General features: G+C 36.6%; 1 protein-coding gene across 15 annotated transcripts in view; it reads left to right on the forward strand.

Moving 5' to 3' along the window:
• Nucleotides 1-17,769, forward strand: part of Tenm2 (teneurin transmembrane protein 2) — a 2,558,256-nt gene that overhangs the window by 1,751,505 nt on the left and 788,982 nt on the right. For all 15 annotated transcript variants that reach the window (XM_078052148.1, XM_078052158.1, XM_078052210.1 and 12 more), the window contains one exon: nucleotides 2,723-2,998. In XM_078052148.1, coding sequence (XP_077908274.1) covers nucleotides 2,723-2,998 — 276 coding nt within the window. The remainder of the gene's footprint in view (nucleotides 1-2,722; nucleotides 2,999-17,769) is intronic.

Below are 17,769 nucleotides of genomic sequence, written 5' to 3' on the forward strand. Positions count from 1 at the left end.
CGATGACCTTTCATGGCTCTATGTCCTTATCCTATATAATATTTATTACCTTATAGATTGCACTTTGTTTATGTGATTCTTTGATTAATGTCTCTTTCTCCATTTGACTGTAAATGTCATAGACTATATTTTTATAATGCTCACAGTTATATCCCCAATGCCTAGCACAGCACTAGGAACAATAAATATTTGTTGAATGATTTAATAAATGATAGACCAGTTTTCCTCCTGTGCTCTGTGCATGGCTCACTAGCTCCATTGTGGGAAGCCAGCAAACCTGAGTGAGGCTTGGTCCAGGGTCAGTTCTGGGAAATTTGAGTGGAGTTCTTATATTTTTCTATCAGTGGAGAACAGAAAGATGACCAAATTAGGGATTGTCAGGGGTGGGGGGATGTAGTATTCAGCACTGGGGAGAGATGGTATTGTTTGAAAATGAAGATGAAAAATGAAGGATGAAAATGAGTTTCTAAGATTATTTTTTGAGGAAACGATTTTGGTTTTAGAGAAAAAAAAATACCCTTTTCTATAAGAGAATTTGAACTTGCTCATTTGCTTTCTCCCTGTGAATTTGGTGCAGGACCCGCAGTTTTCTTTACAATGCTGCTCATTTGTAGCTTGGAATCTAAAGTGTACTTTTTCTTGGCTAACTTTTAAAATTTCTACATTTTTTTTAACCTGGTCCATGATGAGTGCAAGTTTGTTTCAACAGAAAAATAATCAGGTGAATTTCTTATCATGGAATAAATTTGGAAACCAAAGGGACACCTGTTCATTCCACCAATTCAGAATGAGGAAAGCAGCAGTAGAAAGGCCTCGTAATATCAGTTATATACGAACTTGGTACCTTCTCTTTTATAGCTGATGAGACTGAAATATGAATTTTAGTGCACAATTATGAGACAATACCCAATTAGCAAGAATGCAAACAGGAACAGAGTGCGCCAGGCAGAGAATTTCAACCAGCCTGATAAACTATGCGCAGAGAATAAACAGAAACCCTGAGCACTGTGCGGAAGGCACAGGTAGAGGGAGATCACCCTGTGCAGACAGGAGTCTGCTCAGGTTGGCTCTCCAGTGAATAAGACTCTCTCTGCAGAGACAGTTATGAATGGAAGTGGGTTTCCTTCCACTTGCACATTTAAATAAAGGGGAGATCAGCATGCAGTGAAGACAGAAGTGTAAAATCGTAAAATGAAAGCACACCTATTAAAATTAAAGTCACACTAAATTTAAACAGTCGTATTGTGCTTCTTAAAATAAAAGCTGAAAAATGTTATGTATGTGGATTTTCATAGAGTATCATTAATATTATTAATTATCATAGATTTCTGTCTCAGGTTTGGAGATGTGAATGATATAAATGGCCCTAAATTGAAAAAAAATATACATAGGGAGAGGGTCAACACCAAGCTTTGGTGTTATTTATAAGATTTTCACCACTCACAGCATGGAAGTGCATTTTTTTTCATTGTCACCAATTGGTTAAAGACTAAAGAAATCCACTTTATATGTCACCAAATACAGGGGGCTTCATGATTCCATCCAATTTTCATTAAAACCTTTAAATATCTTTTCATGAAGCTGAATAGTAAAGCACACAACAAAACAGGGCACTGAATGTGCAGAAAATATGTTGCTAGGTTAGCTATTGATGGAGACTGCTTGACACCACAGAAAAAGCTCAGGGTCAGTAGATATAGAGGTGAATCCAGGATCTGCCCCTGGCCCAGGTGTGACCTGATATACCTCATTCAACATCTCTTTGTAGATTGGTGGTGACAACAGTTTCTGGGCTACTATGAGATTTAAATGAGATAAAGTATATGAAGGATCTGGCCAAGTGCCTACTCAGCAGCCCAAGTTTCCAATACATATCTGTTTCCTTTGCTTCCCATCAACCTGTGGATTCATCCCTCAGATACACACATTCATTTTTCATAGGGGAAGCCTATTGGTGGTCTTAAATTTTGTTAGCCAAGATAAGTTATTTGATGCCATTTGAAAATAAAAGGACCATTCTTCCTCCTTTAGATGCTGATTTCAGTAACATGTCACATAGATTTATTAAAAATAAAAACTGCTTGGCATATATTGTCACACAAGGGGCACAGTGAATGCTTTGAGAAATGTAAGGGATTAATACCCAGATTTAACAGATAACAAAACAGGCTCACAGAGTTAATAGACTTTCCACCAAGGAACCTGTAGTCATTGTAATGCTACGACTGGCTTCCAGCTCTTTCAGCCCTCACTTATATTTATTAGAAGGTTAAAGTTTCATCACACACATACACTGAATGTGGATTGGATTTAGGTTTTACCACCATCTAAATGGATGACCTTAAATTAAATTCTCTAGTCCTCAGTTTTCTTAAAGATATAAAAATGAGTGAAAGATGCCCAAGAAAATGCTTGGTAGAAAAATAGCCATTATGATAAGCACGATGCTTATCTAACTACATGGTGCTTCTTAGATGACAATGTCAAAATGCCTAAAGAATCTTTGAAATGAAAACTGAGTAGTCTGTCATAAGATTGACATTTATGGCTTTTTTTTTTAACTTGTTGTTTTCAAATTTATCCCAATATCCTGAAATACGCCTAAGATCTGTTTCCATATACGGTGGCAAATTAGACATTTGCTTTTTTTGTGTAACAATGCATTTAACTTTATAGAGCATGACACACATTTTAATCCCTGTCTCTGTCGCTGTCCCTCTAGGAACTAACTTCACCCTTGCAGAACTGGGGATCTGTGAGCCCTCCCCGCACCGAAGTGGCTACTGTTCCGACATGGGGATCCTTCACCAGGGCTACTCCCTGAGCACGGGGTCTGACGCCGACTCTGACACCGAGGGAGGGATGTCTCCCGAACATGCCATCAGATTGTGGGGGAGAGGGATAAAATCCAGGCGCAGTTCCGGCCTGTCCAGTCGTGAAAACTCAGCCCTTACTCTCACTGATTCAGACAACGAAAATAAGTCAGATGATGAGAACGGTAGGTCCACTTCGTCAATACCTTTGAATGTTCCGTGCACGGCAGGACGTGGGGCTTGGGATGTATTTTTGTCTTCTAATAAAGAGGCATAACAAAACCATTCATTTTCATTTAAATCGACCTTGTCTACCCAGTCTGAGCTGGGGGAAATAAGCCAGCAGCCCTCAAGCACACAAGAAATGAGAAGAGAATTAGAAAATCACATTTTGATGATAACATGATATTCAGGTATAGTCAGTGGGTCTTATTAGCAAGTAAATTACATGGCAAAAGAGGCAGCTTGATAAACTATGACCTGTACCTGGAGAATGTCCTCTCTCTACCAGTTTCTAGGTCTTGGTATTGATTTCCCCTTCCCAGTATATGGCAACCTGGGTTATTTTTTTCATGAAGATCTCTTAAGAATCCTACCTTATCTGAGACTTTCATTTCCAGGCAGCAATGCCTCATATCCGTATTGAAGATCAAACTTAGAACTCATGCTCTGGAGTTTAATAATGACAAATAGGAAGAGGCTTGTCTTCGGGAAAACTCTTTGCCGCACTTACTTTTCCCCTTGGTATCTATGTAGGTTAATGGCTTCCCACATCTTCTATCACAAATCGCTGTTGCCTGTCCATCAGCTTTGTAGGTGGGTTTTAATGAAACTTTGAAAATTAAATTCTTCTGATCATTAAGCAGTAAATATAGGGAAGCCTAAGCAAGTCATTAAAGAGATAAGGTGCTTATTTATAGATTTCCTAGCAACTCAGAATTGTGTTTAGTCAAATACATTTTTTAAAAAGATAAATTGCATTAGGTACAGCTGATTTATGAAGAAAACATCAAATGCTGTGCAGTTTGTTATGAATAGACTACGTGTTTGTGAAAAGAATTACCATTAAAATGTTTACAAATAGATCAGTTAAGAATGTTTATATAAAATATTATAAACTTCTGCTAGAGCAGCTTTAAGTGTCTTCTTCCATTGAAAAAAAAAAAGAAAAAGAAATTTACAGGCAGACAGCTTGTTGTGAATGCAAAAACATAGCTAAATACCATTTAATCTCAAAACTGTTGAAAATATATCATTTCCTGGGTAAGTCGCATAGATTTTAAAAAGATGCCACTTCGTCACATTTAGATTTATTTTTAATTCTGAAATAATTTATTCTACAGTGGGACAAGGGGCTGAATCTTATGCCTCTGTTCATGTAGCTAATCAAGGTGTACTCTTCAAGGAAAAATCTGCCCTCGACTCCTTTGGAATTTTAACAAAATTCTGACACTTGGCACATTGTACACTCTAAGGTGTTCATTTGATAGGAAATTACTTTTATAAGTTTTCATGAAGGCATACATTGAATCCATTTACAGATATCCTTTTTCAACTTCAGTGTATGTCAGGTACTATTTAAAGGGAGGCCATTTGACTGCCCAATAAATAAAATCACGTATTATCCAAGAATTTACAGCCCAATCTAAATAAAGTATTTTTAGCAAATCTCTCATGGTTGCATTATCACATATATACAGGGAAACATGTCTATAGGGCTCTTTGTACATATTTATAGAGTCTGCATCCTCTTCTTTTAAGTTATATCTATAGCTATATTAATATAAATACTTAAATATTCAACCAGTAAGTGAAGCTTTCCAATGAAACCAAAAAACTCTTTCCTTGAATTTTCCTAGAACTGCTATTGATTAGGGCATAAGTGTGTAATTAATCATATATTTGATAGAACAATAAGAGTTTCTTTTACAGTATATTATTTGAAACATCATATTTGAAAAATTTTTACTTTGAGGGAATCTATGCCAATTCCTACATTTGATGGGAAATAAGCCCTTAGCTTCAACATCTTGAATATTTTTTTTCCTGTAATGCTAGTTACAACACAATCAGATTTGCCTAAAGAAAAATGTACAATTCTCTATATGAGTGCATCTGGCAAAGCCCAAAAGAGGTATTTAAAAGCCAGAGTTCAGGGTAGATGATAGTTATTTTTAAATGTATAGGTACAGTGGCTCTCCTTTCCTCTTTTTTACTAATTTTTTCATATTTCACGTATGTAAATTATGTACTTAATGCATGTTCTATTCTCATTTTTTGGTCAAATATAAAATAAGACATTTTACATGTCACATCATAAACTCTTTAAGCAGATAAAAAGTGAGATATAAGCAATTCTACAGGCTGGGTTTTAACTTCAGTAAACTTCTTGCTCTTTCTGTCTGACAAATTCTGTTTAGTTCACAAAGAAATCAATGCTTTTTCACATGGCTGATTTTATGAAGTTTGGGAATGTATTATCATATAGATTGACAGTTGCCCCTCTGGTTCCACACCACAGCATGGACACTTACGAAGCCATCATTAATTTCTCACACTTGTACCCAGCAATGGCTTCCTCCGTAATAAACACTGTGTCCTTCAGAAACAAATCAATAACCTTTTAGGTATGCCTCTCTTGAAGAGGAAGTCACAAGAATCCATACTTTGAAGAAGCCCTCAACACAGGCTTAGGTTTTAAGGATACATGGTCATAAAGGGATTCTATGTTTATTCGTCTGGCAGATTGTGATATCTTTCACAGTGTTCATTTAAAAGCTCCTTTAAAAAACTATTCTTGTTGTCTGGGATTGTGGCTCAGTGGTAAAGTGTTCACCTAGCACATGTGAGGCAGTGGATTTGATCCTTGGCACCACTTAATAATAAAATAAAGGTTATTGTGTCCACCTACAACTGAAACAAATATTTTAAAAAAAATCTCTGATTGTGACTTTGCCAAGCATATTCATCAAATGAAAACAAAACTCAGAAACAAACTATCTTTCCTAGAATGCAAAATATTCATTCATCCTTCCAAATCATGTAAGAAAATCCCTGACCTTGCTGGTAGTTTTTTTTTTTTTTCAAGATTAATGTTAATTGGGCTTCCTATGTACTGCTGTGACAAAAATGACCTTCTAGGTAACTTGACAGTCCTGTCACAGTGCACACAAATATGACTTATTTACTTATTTGTTTTTGTAGTATAGATGCTGCAATGTTAATCACCACTCGTAGCTCTGCATCTTAACCTCTGTATCTTAACCTGTACCTGGGAAATTAGTATTGTGCTGGCTTGAGTTGGGTTGCTTTAAATAGATAAAATTCTCAAGTTCAGGTCCTTTAACTCTATCTTGAAGCTAACGATGGCTTGGCTAGAAATGAAAATGAGAGTTAAGAACAGCTAGGCCAAGATTTTGCTCTGTAAAATTCAACTGCATCTGTACAGAAGGCTTTTCCAGGACTTTAAATTAGAATCATGTGCTTTTTTTTTTTTCCAATAATAAACATTCCATTTAAACTATGTCCTCTTGGAGGCCCTTTGTATCAGCTGACTGAGAAAATGGGGCAGTCACTAATTCACAAGAATAACTAATTGCCTCCTTTAAGATGCAAAAGAGCACACACTGTAAAACTCTAGTGTGCATATTCTTGACTCCCTTAGGCAATACCTTCACCTTGGGGACTTAAAAATATCTTTGAGATTTTTACTTTTTAATTTTCAGCATAACCCTAGTTTCAGTTATTTTCTTGAAACTGTAGAAAGATAAAAGGACCAAGAAAATAAGCTTGGCCATTGGGATTACAGAAATTACAGAAAACTCAATCTGGCAGTGGTTAAAGCCTTAAGAAATTTATTCTTCCCCTGTCCTCTCTGTTTCCACCCAAAGTAAATAAGAGCAATATTCATTTTCCTCTACTGTCAGTTGGGAAATTTATAATTCGCATAATGCATTTTGAGGTTGAAAATATAAATGTTGGGTTAATTCCATTGCATTTCCCAAAATGCACTTATGGCACAATCTGGCTGTCGGCACATAATGGATTTGTGTAAAGTGTGTTCGTGGAACACAGGTTCTATTAGATTGTGAGTCCTCTTGGTGGAGGGCTATACTATGCTGGTGTCCGTGGTGCTTCAGCACACACAGGTGCTTTGTTCTGCCAACCAAGGTACGTTCATTTTTGCATAGAAGTTGAGTTTCTTAAGTCTCCCTCCTTTCTCTTCCAAAAGATTCTCAGTAATTCAGCATTCAAGTAGCCCTTAATGAATGTATACCACGCCTGATGGTGGGTGTCTGTTTCCACCCCAAGCTATTATTCTTGTATCCATGTAAATCTGGTTTGTGCTTCATAATGCACTGCTTTCTTCTCCTCTGTCTCACATTTAAAAATGACAGAAATTGCCTAGAACAGACTCGAAACCATGCTTTTAGCTGCAAACAGAGTCAAAGACTCTGAATTTTGCTCTTAAAAAATAATTAACCGGGCACAGTGGTACCTGCCTATAATCCCAGAGGTTCCAGAGACTGATGGAAAAGGATCGCCAGTTAAAAACCAGCCTCAGCAACTTAGTGAGGTCCTGTCTCCAAATAAAAAAAATAAAGAAATAAAAAGGGCTAGAGATGTGGCTCATTCTCCAATCCCTAGAACCAAAATAAAAGGAAAAAAGAAAAAAGAAAAATGAGAAGTTAGGAGGAGTAAGAATAAGTAAAAGAAGTAGCCACAAAATGCATGAATTAATATATGACTATACTATTCAGGTTGATATAGGATAATTTTCCAGTCAAATATCATGGAAAATAATTTTCATGTAACTGAAAGAAAATATTATTTCAATTCCTTAAAAATAAAACAAAGTGGGAAAAAAACCAATAAAATAAAACAAATTTTCAAGGCATTTTGGCAACAATTATTTCACATTACGTTTTTAAGCCATTTTTGTAAATCTACTTGCATATTCGAAAGAGAAACACAAATAAGAGTGTGAAGTGTGTTACATGGATTGAAAAAAATTAAGGACATGGAGCAAAACATCACGGGTCCTCATTCTTGTCTGTTCCTGAACAAAAGGATGTTCTTATTTTAACGAGTGCTTTGGTTCCCTAAAAATCCAGGTAGTAGAGACTATGGAGGAAGCTTGTTTTAGAATTTTATTAATGGGAGTCTGAAATATAGAATTATAACAGTATTAAAACACAGCTGATAAAAAATATAGAACCAGAGGCAAAATTTAAGACTCTCCCACGGACGTGGGGCTGGGTTCACAAGCAAAGAAGTGAAAGGATTGATGTTTTGCAAATGGACCTGAATGAGACTAAAAGTTTTAGTGTTTTTGGCAAATTAAGCAATGCTTACATTAAAGTAGAACCGAGTGCTCGTAGAGGGTGAGACTGTGTGCTTTATTTCAGTACTGCACGTTCCAGATTATAAACTTTAGTGGCATGGTCTTTAGTTATTTATATATTTCTTTCTTTCCTTTGGTGGTTTCTTTCATGTTTGTTAATGCTCCCAGGGGCTATCAAGCAATGGCTCCATTCAATAAATACAATAAATAAAATGAAGCACTAAGCCTTACTTTTGGCAAGGGCAGCCTGATTATTACACGTGTAATCTGCAGGCCTTGGGGGAGACATTGGGCTTGGTGGATAATCATTCGGTTTTAAGCTGCTGGGTTCCTGATAGCAGTGCTTTAACTTTCCATTGAGCAGGGGAGGTGGTGAGAGAGGAAGAGGCAAGATGTTTCTGTTAGTTCAGGATTGGAAGCCGCTTCTGTCAGAGAACTCCAACTTTTTTTTTTTTTTTTTTTTGCTTATTGCTCAGTCTTGTTTTTGGCTCAGTTGTTGTTTGTCAAGGATCGAATTAAATTTATATCAGAGATGGGAGAGATATGCCATGAATCAAGTAGTAGGGTCATAAATAAAATGAGTTAAAGCTAAGATAATATAAATTTTCTACAGACAACTGAATCAGGATGAACCTGCACAGAAAATAATACCCAACTTAAAAGGATCTGAGAAGAGCATATGAGACATAAGGAGGCATTTCAGTTAGCCATTCTGTAACTGGGACACAGCAAGGGGAAGGGAAAAATTCCAAGTAATAGATTTGTAAATAGGATAGAAATTGCAGAGAGGTAGGTACTGTATATATCATATGTTGTTGTATATCTGCGCTAGTGATTTAATTTTGATTGTTATCTAATGCTAGCTGAAAGAATGGCCTAGAAAATTGTCCTTTGCTGGTTTTCCTAGTCTCAGTTGGAGTGATGTTGAAGGCTTCACACCTTGGGGTAAGAGGTGCATGGGACAGACCTAAGTAACAGAAGTTATGAACTATGGCCCATGGGCTAAATCAGCCCCAGGAGTTGTTTTACTTAGGACAGTGTTTACAATTTTTAGACTAGTAATATTTTTTAAATGTAAGATTTCATGTTAGTAATTTTTATTTGGGGCTTCTCTCGAAGCATCTAACAACTCAGTGGTACTGTTCAGGTTCTCTCTGGCCACGTCTGGGTTCCAGGCAATGGCAGTAGCAGGCCTGGGTGGAATCCTTCACTTCCCTCCAGCCTGCTCTATCAGCATGAGATCCAGCTGTCCCTGTATGTTCTTCAGTGACCATCCTTGACCTATGCACAAACTTGAAACAAATCAGAAATAATAAATATTGTTCAAAATAGCCAGAATCCAGCAATTTTGTCCTCAGTGGACAGGTTAGGAATGGTGATATTAGTTCTTTCTTGAGCCTTGGACTCCTCTGCCAAATGGGTTTTATATTGCTACACCAAATTTCTAAAATAGTTTTGATGAATTTAGATTTGAATCCTTCCATTAAAATTAAATCAAAAGAATCAATTTAATTTTGAAAGTATTAAGTCATCGTGTTCGTGTGTGGAAGGGGGACAAAAAATGATTTGTCATCCCCATCTTCTGAAGTGGATGCCCCGAAGTACTGAAAAATTAAGTTTAGAAATCCTTAACACATTATGCTTCCATCTATTTTACTGTGGAAGTACTAGGCAGACTTTAAGGAAATAGGTGGAGGGAAAACCTCTTTTAAAAACTTGAGCTATTTCAGCTGACTGAGGGAAAACCCCAGAGCTTTTCAGAAGGAATTCTTTTAAAGAAGAAAACGACTTGGTACTAATTATGCTCAGTCTCGCGGTGGCAGGTGTTTATGGAGTACGCTACAATGAAGTGACAACAAACTGAGGTTGTGAGAGGTAAAACACAGTGGTCTGCAAAGACCCCCCCCCATCCCCCAAGAAAGAAGGATATGGTGCTGGGCTGATAACACCAAGCTGGAAGAAGTGAAGGTCAGAGTCAGTGTTGCCCAAGCCAAGAAATGCTCTACCGTGATTATGCAGGACACTAACATCAATAAGTGATGCTGTTCTCATGGTGCACTGACCTCCCAGTCTAGGGAAGTGTAGGAAAGAGAAAAGATGATTGGATTTCAAGTATGTTTACTGATATTATAGAGCTGAAATTTTTAAGCCAGTGTTCCTTGGAAAAGAATAGGTTCAGAGTTAACTTTGTGGAGGTGTATGATATTCTTGCAGGGTGGGGTATAGAACAGAGCGCTAATGTAGCAATACATCCACTTGTGAGGGGTACGAACTCAACGGAGAGAGCTGAGCACTAGAAGAAGATTGAGAGTGTTTCTTTATAGAGCATCTTATGTAAGGAATAAACTGCCACGTATCCACCAATCCAAGAGGACCCTAGAAATGAATTTAAAAAATTGGTTCTTGGAAAATAGCACATATGGGATAAATAGGCATATTTAGTTAAGTGAGCAAAACTCTGCCTTGTTTTATTTAATACTGATAAAAAAGTGAAGCAATCTTAGATAAGGAGGTTCTTTAATATGGGTTATTCTTATTTCACATCTGAAAATATTTAAGGTGTGGCTGCTCATTGTTCTGCATTGTACAAAGCTATCATATGTGTTCCTTTGTGTGAGTGTGAGTGTGTGTGTGTGTGTGTGTGTGTATGTTGTGCATGGTGGGAGAGGTTACTCTGGAAAAAGGGATGTCATGGAGGAAGAAAGACATCAAGAAATGTAAGTTGACCAAATCTCAATGAGATAGTAAAGTAAAACATACATGAAAATGTCAAAATGGCGTGTGTGTGTGTGTGTGTGTGTGTGTGTGTGTGAACGTGCTCATTACACATCATAATGGGATGCATTGTTACAGATTCACACACATATACCATATGTGTGTGTGTATGTGTATGTGTATGTAGTTTCAGAGGAGGGAGAATAGAACTGTGCTAACCTCCTTGGGTCATCTTACACTGAGAATCATGTAACCAATGATGCTATCCCATACACATAGGTCAAAGTCTACCCAAAAGGGTCCACTTTCTCTCCAGTCCCATGTGAGAATCCTTGTCTCTGGGGAGTCCTGAATCAATTTGAATCCATTAGAGAAACAGTATTTGACTTGATTTTTTTTTTTTTTTTGCCAAGTAAGATATAATCTACATCCCTCTGTCCTTTGTGGACCTATCTCTTCTTCTAGACCTTTCTCTCCTTGCCCTGGATCTAGTAAGTTCTGATGACCTTAGTGTGAACTGATGTCTTAAGTATTTAATTATACCCATTTGAAATTGATAGAATTATGTCTTCAAAACATGGTTTGAGCGTCATGATTCACTAGGATGTAGAACAAGAACTTCTCTCTATATATTTTTATTCTTTACAATTCCATGTGTGAGTATGTGTGAAAACATATGTTATTATATGTAAACACACATATATATGACAGATTATATAAAGTGTATATAACATTGGAAGTATTCCAAAATTTGATGTCCATATAGGTGTCTGATGAAATGGTAAGTGACTATAGATATATAGATATTTTGTCTCATATTGGATAAATTCTAAGCATCTGTCTTCCCTGGGAATATTTGGATTATCCAATACTGTGTGGCAACTCATTGGATTGTCTTATTGTTTATGGCCATCTGTGCTGACAATTCTTCCTATTTCTGGGGGTACAATTCCTATTTTCTTCTCTCAGTTCCCTGTGTTGACTTCTTTTCATATACAAATAGATAAAAATATTTACTTTGTTGAAGAAACAGAGCACCTCTGTACATTTACAGATAAATTCTTGTCTGTTCTCAATAAAAAAAATAAGAAAATCAACATGAAATATATTACCACTCTGGCATAGTCAGAGCATTTGGAAGAGATTCAGTTTTATTCAGGTTGTAACTGAGGGTCAGGGCTCGTTTGAGTGGAAAGTATATTACTGGAGATTGAACAAGGCAGCGGGCATGGCGATTAGAGAGTGGGAGGTGGGTGAAGGTGATGATTTTTCAAGGGACACGCTCTTCCAGAAACTTCAGACTCCTTCAGATAAATGGGAACTTAGTTATTTTACTGGACAACACCAGGAATGCATCCCTATATGTGTAGCAGTCAGGGACTAAGAACTTTGCATTTCATCCTAAGGAGTTAAGGTCTGACCAAGTAGGAATTAGAGAACTCCTTAAAGAAGGTTTGATCAGGGACCATGTGTTTTAGGAAGCAGAGGATTAAAACACAAAACGCACACACAAACACACACACATACACAATTTACCCAAATTAGAAGCAGTGTTACTACAAAAGGAAGCAATCACCCAGATAAAAGGACTCCGGAACCCCCTCGATGGCAATGAGTGCACCTGCATTTGAGTCAGAGACACTCACCCCAGCCTAGCAAGTAGACACTGGATATTTGTAATTAAAATATTAAAATTCAAAGGCCTTAATTCAAAGCTGAAATCACAAGCAAACAGGAGCAGGCACATAATCCCACCCTCATGCAGTGCTGGGGTGCCCTGTACAGGGTATCCTCCTCTCTTCCATATTCAGTACCAGGTTACATAGCTCGACTCCACTGTCGATGTTATTTAATCAAATGATTAATAAAGTGACATTAAATACTACTATGTACAAGGAAAACGGTCATGATATCATTTTTAAAGGGGCGGTGAGTGGTTGTAGGTGAACATTAGCTAGCGGTGTTCCAGGTTGGCAGTACTTTCCTGAAGATTATTTCGGTTTCTGTTCCTCGCTGCTGTCTGTGAGTCATGTTCCCGTGCAGTGGGTTTAATTGCTCCTGCAGCGACAGTTACGTCTCCCATCTCATCCCTAATCTTTCATATTTTTATCTCTCATGTTTTTTTAATCAGGCTTGAAAGGCATCTATTTATGTTTCTTTCAAGCTTTCTACTTGTCTTTATTTTTTTTCTTTTTCATTATGTTCATCTTTGTTATAAATTCCAATTCTCTCATTTGAATGTTTGGATATTTTGTTGTTCCTTCCCTTACTTTTTAGATTCTACATTTTTGGCAATTTCAGTATTCTTTATATATTAAAAAATGCATTTACCTCATCTTATATATTTTGATATAAAATATCCTCTTTATTGCTTTCATAAGGTGTCTCACCTCATCTTGAACCCCAGAATAAAACAGAATCCTCATGCTGCCAGATTTTTTTTTCCTTTAGTACGAACATATATTTTAAAAAGCCAATGTTTTATTGTTGATTAAATTAGTTATAAATATATAAGTGTTTGTAAATATATGTGTATTTATATATTATACATCACTACACATAGTGCAAAATGTATATCATACCTATGAATATGCAAAACATCTAAAATACATGTATGTAAGTGGGTATATATTATTTTATACAAATATATACAAACATGAAGAATAAAAATCACCTGTAAGTTGGCACCAGGAATAAACATCATTCATATTCTGACACATCCCTTACTTTTTTCAGTTTCTATGTTATAGATAGAGAAAGAGATAAATATTTCCACAGGGTCAGTAGGATGGTTTTAAAAGCTCTAAAAAAGCCTTATTTTCTTGTCAGTAAATATACTTTAACATTTCCCCCCGTGCTATTAAATATTTTCTGCAGTATCTAAGGGTCACATAGTACTTCTTCAGCATAATATGTATTTCATTGCACAATTAATTTATTTTAGATGCAGCAAAGAGCAGAATGATGAATAAAATCAGAAGAGCTAAATTCCTGTGCATATCCCTAATTATTTTCTTAGGGTAACTCTTGGAAGTTTTATAATATGCACAGTGGTGCACAGTGATGATCCTTTCCAGCCACTTTCCTCATAGGAGCATTTGGTTTTATACTTGCATTGAGAACCACTGAGAGTGCCACCCACCTGTGTTCAGGAGTCCCTGGAAACTGATGTCAGCAACTTTCCAAGTTATACATGAAACTATTTTCACTCTGACTTTCATTTATTTTAATATGGTGCAGCTGAGCAGAGCTCTGTGTGTTTGCTGTCGGTGTATTTGTGATTTGTAATTCTCCATATAAGAAGATGTTGGAATGACTCTTGTCATTTTGTAGTGTATTACCTTTTTACCATCCTTCAGTGACTCCTGCATAAGTCTTGTTGGTCCCTGTTATCTACACAGAGGCTTTAAAACATTCATTTATAGGTGTGAAAGTGATTTGATCACATTGTCAAAAGCATGTGACTTATTTTCTGTAAGGTGGAGAAGTTAACTAACTGGAAAGCCATTTAAATGGTTATATTAACCAAAGAACAAAAGCTAGTTCTGATTAAGGTAGGAATTTTTTTCCTTATTAAGAATTTGAGCTGTTGTTTAGAATGCAGGGCTTACTTCAGATTGTTAATTTATAAAAAAGCAAGGACAGAATTGCATTCTGCATGATGAAAGGAAATTCACATCTAAGATAATCTGCAAGGCACCTTGAGGAGATAGAATCTAGTAAATGATGTATTAAATATTCTTAAAACTTCCTCCATCTATGGTGCCTTTGATTCAATGAGGTTAGTAATCATAAACACAGTGGTATCCCTGCATTGGTATTTTTACAAAATAGGTAGTTCTGCATGTAAGATAAATATCTCAGTACATAAGGAAATACTCTGAAAAATAATCATGTGGAAGCAATTACTATTATAATAAGCATATGGCTCTGCTAATATACAGTGTTGCTTAATAATTGATGTTATAGAAAAAAAGAGAAGAAAAAATATCTATATTCTGGGGCATCCTTTTGTACATTCAGAATGGAAAAGACCCCAGTGAAATGCAGAACAATTAAGAGAATACAGGTTGTCTTCCATTTCCGCTGATACACATTTATGGCTCTGAACAACAAGGCACATTGGGAAGGCAGGAAGTATACAAATCAACTTAATCTGTCCCACTGTGGTATTTTAGTCCTTCCACAATATAGTCCAATTTTATGTTTTTAGCCCTTGCTCCCACTTCTCCTCTAAATATATTTTCAGCTCCAACCCAACTGGGCTACTTATTTTTTTCCAGAGAATACCCTTTTGTCCTCTTTGTCTCTGTCTGTCTTGTTCCCTTTTTCTGCATGGTTATCCCTACACCAGCCTGTCCATCACATTTCCAGCCATCATGAAAGAATTCTCTAAGATTTCAAATTCCCTCTGAAACTATTCTGAGCTTTTAAACTGCATGTGAACTTCCATGCCTTTGAATTATTTAGCATTTTATTGCTCCATCTCCTCAAGAACCTAGGAGAAGTGGTGCAGTGTTTACCAAGGTAGAGAAGCAAATGTTTCGAGATGTTATCTGGAGATAGAATACACAGAACTGGATGATGGTTTGAATGTAGGAGCTGATGAAAAAGAAATGCCAGGGATCTCTAACTTTAGCAATTGGATGGATTCCTCAGCACCAAGATGGTTAATGCATGGAGAAGATGGAAATTGGGGACTTATTTTGCACGTAAGACAACCAAAGAGAAAGGTAATAAGGATAAACTTGTGTAATTATTGAGAATAGATAGATCTGGACTGGAGTTATCACTTGAGAGTCAGCAACATAATATTGTAGGGTGTGTGTGTGAGTGTATGTGTGTGTGCGCGCACATCCATCAAAGGAAGTAGATGAGCTCACCAAAAGAGAAAGGTAGAAGGAGAAGAAGAGGTTGGGAGCAAACTCTGAGTCATCCTTAAATGTTGGGAAGAGGAGAAGAAACACACAAAAGAGACTGGAAACCCATTGACATGCACATTACAGTTGTCTATTCACTGTTGTTTATGTGATTTTCATTGGGTTTCCTAATGGATTTCAGTTCAAATGTGGCTCCATAATCTCTCTACCCAAAGTCTCTCTGTTTTTTAAATATTTTTCCTCCCTGTGACTCTTGTTCTTTCAAAGAAGACAGAACTGGATGGATGGGCCTAAATGTTATAAGAAAAAAGAGAAATAAATTAATTTAGAAAGGAATAGAGGCACAGCAACATGCATGAATATGAGGGGTTTTCTCATGTGACTGGTAACATAAGATGGTGGTTACTTTTATGGGTCATCTTCACTGGGCCACAAGGCACCTACATAGCTGTTTAAACATTATTTCCAGGTATCTGTGAGGATGTTTGTAGAAGAGATTAGCATTAAGTGGACTGAGTGAAGTAGGTGGTCCTTCAACCACATGAGTGGGCATCATTAGATTTACCGAGAACCTAAATATAATAAAACAAGGAAGAAGGCTGAATTAATTCTGACCATTTGAGCTGGGACATTGATTTTCTTCTGCTTTGAGTGCTCCTGTTTCTCAGATTTTTAGACCTGAATCTCTATTATAAGCTCTCTGAGTCCCAGGTCTTTTAACCAGACCACCAGTTTTCCTGGGTCTCCAGCTTATAGGTGGCATATTGTAGGACTTCCCAACTTCCATAATTGTGTGATTCAATATCTTATAATCATTATAATAAATCTTTCCATTTTTTGCTTTCTCCTTCTCCCTCTCTCCCTCCTCTCTCCTCCCTCCACCTCCCTCCTCTCTCCCCCCTCCACCTTCCTCCTCTCTCCCCCCTCCACCTCCTTCCTCTCTCCCTCTCTCCATACCTTCCTCCCTTTCTCTATCTCCCTGTGCTTTTGGTATCATATCAAAGAAATCATTGTCAAGACAAGTGTCATCAATCTTTTTCTCAATTGTTTTCTTAGAGAAGCTTGACAGTTTCAGGTCCTGTATTTAGATCTTTAATGCATTTTAAGTGGGTTTGTGTACTTGGTGTAAGACAAGGGTCCAATTTCATCATTTGCATGGGCATGTCTAGGTTTTCTGATACCACCTGTTGTTGAAGAATATCTTTTCTGTTTTATGTATTCATATATATTGAAAATTAGTTAATCATGTACATGTGTTCATTTCTGAGCTCCCTACATAATGTGATTGGTCTGTGTGGTTAACAATGGTATACTCTTAGTTATTATAGCTCTGTGATATGTCTTCAAATCAGTAAGTATGATACTCTAACTTTGGTTTTCTTTCCAAGGACTATTTGATCTGTTTAGGTTCTATATGGGTCTTATGGTTTTTTTTTTTTTCTGTTTCTATAAGATACAACGTGGCGATTTTGATAAAGATTATGTTGTATTGGTAGATTGCTCTGAGTAAAATAAATTCTTTATTTCTCCTGATCCATGCACGTAGGACGGCTTTCCATTTCTTCTTTTCTTCATTTATCAAAGATTTGAGGCTTTTCAATGTTCAAGTCTTTTACATTTTTGACTAAACTTATTTTTTCAGGATATTTGGGTAAAGGATTGCTTTTTCCAATTTCTTTTGAGATAGTTCATTGTTAGTGTATAGAAGTATGACTGATTTTGTATATTGATTCTGTATCTTACGCCTTTACTAAATTTATATATTGGTTCTAACAGGATTTTATTAGTAGAGTCTTTAGGGTTTTTACATTTGAAATCATGTCATCTGCAAACAGAGATAATTTCATTTCCTCCTCTCTGATTTAGATGTCTTCTATTCCCTTTTCTTTCCTAATTGCTTTTCTAGATTTTCCAGGACTGTGTTGTATAATAATGGTGCAAGTGGAATCCTTGCTTTATTCTTCACCTTTTAGGATATGCTCCTCCAAAGAAGACACACAAATAGCAAACCAATACA

Source organism: Ictidomys tridecemlineatus, chromosome 1 (assembly GCF_052094955.1).
Source record: "Ictidomys tridecemlineatus isolate mIctTri1 chromosome 1, mIctTri1.hap1, whole genome shotgun sequence".
In the NCBI taxonomy this organism is placed as follows: domain Eukaryota; kingdom Metazoa; phylum Chordata; class Mammalia; order Rodentia; family Sciuridae; genus Ictidomys; species Ictidomys tridecemlineatus.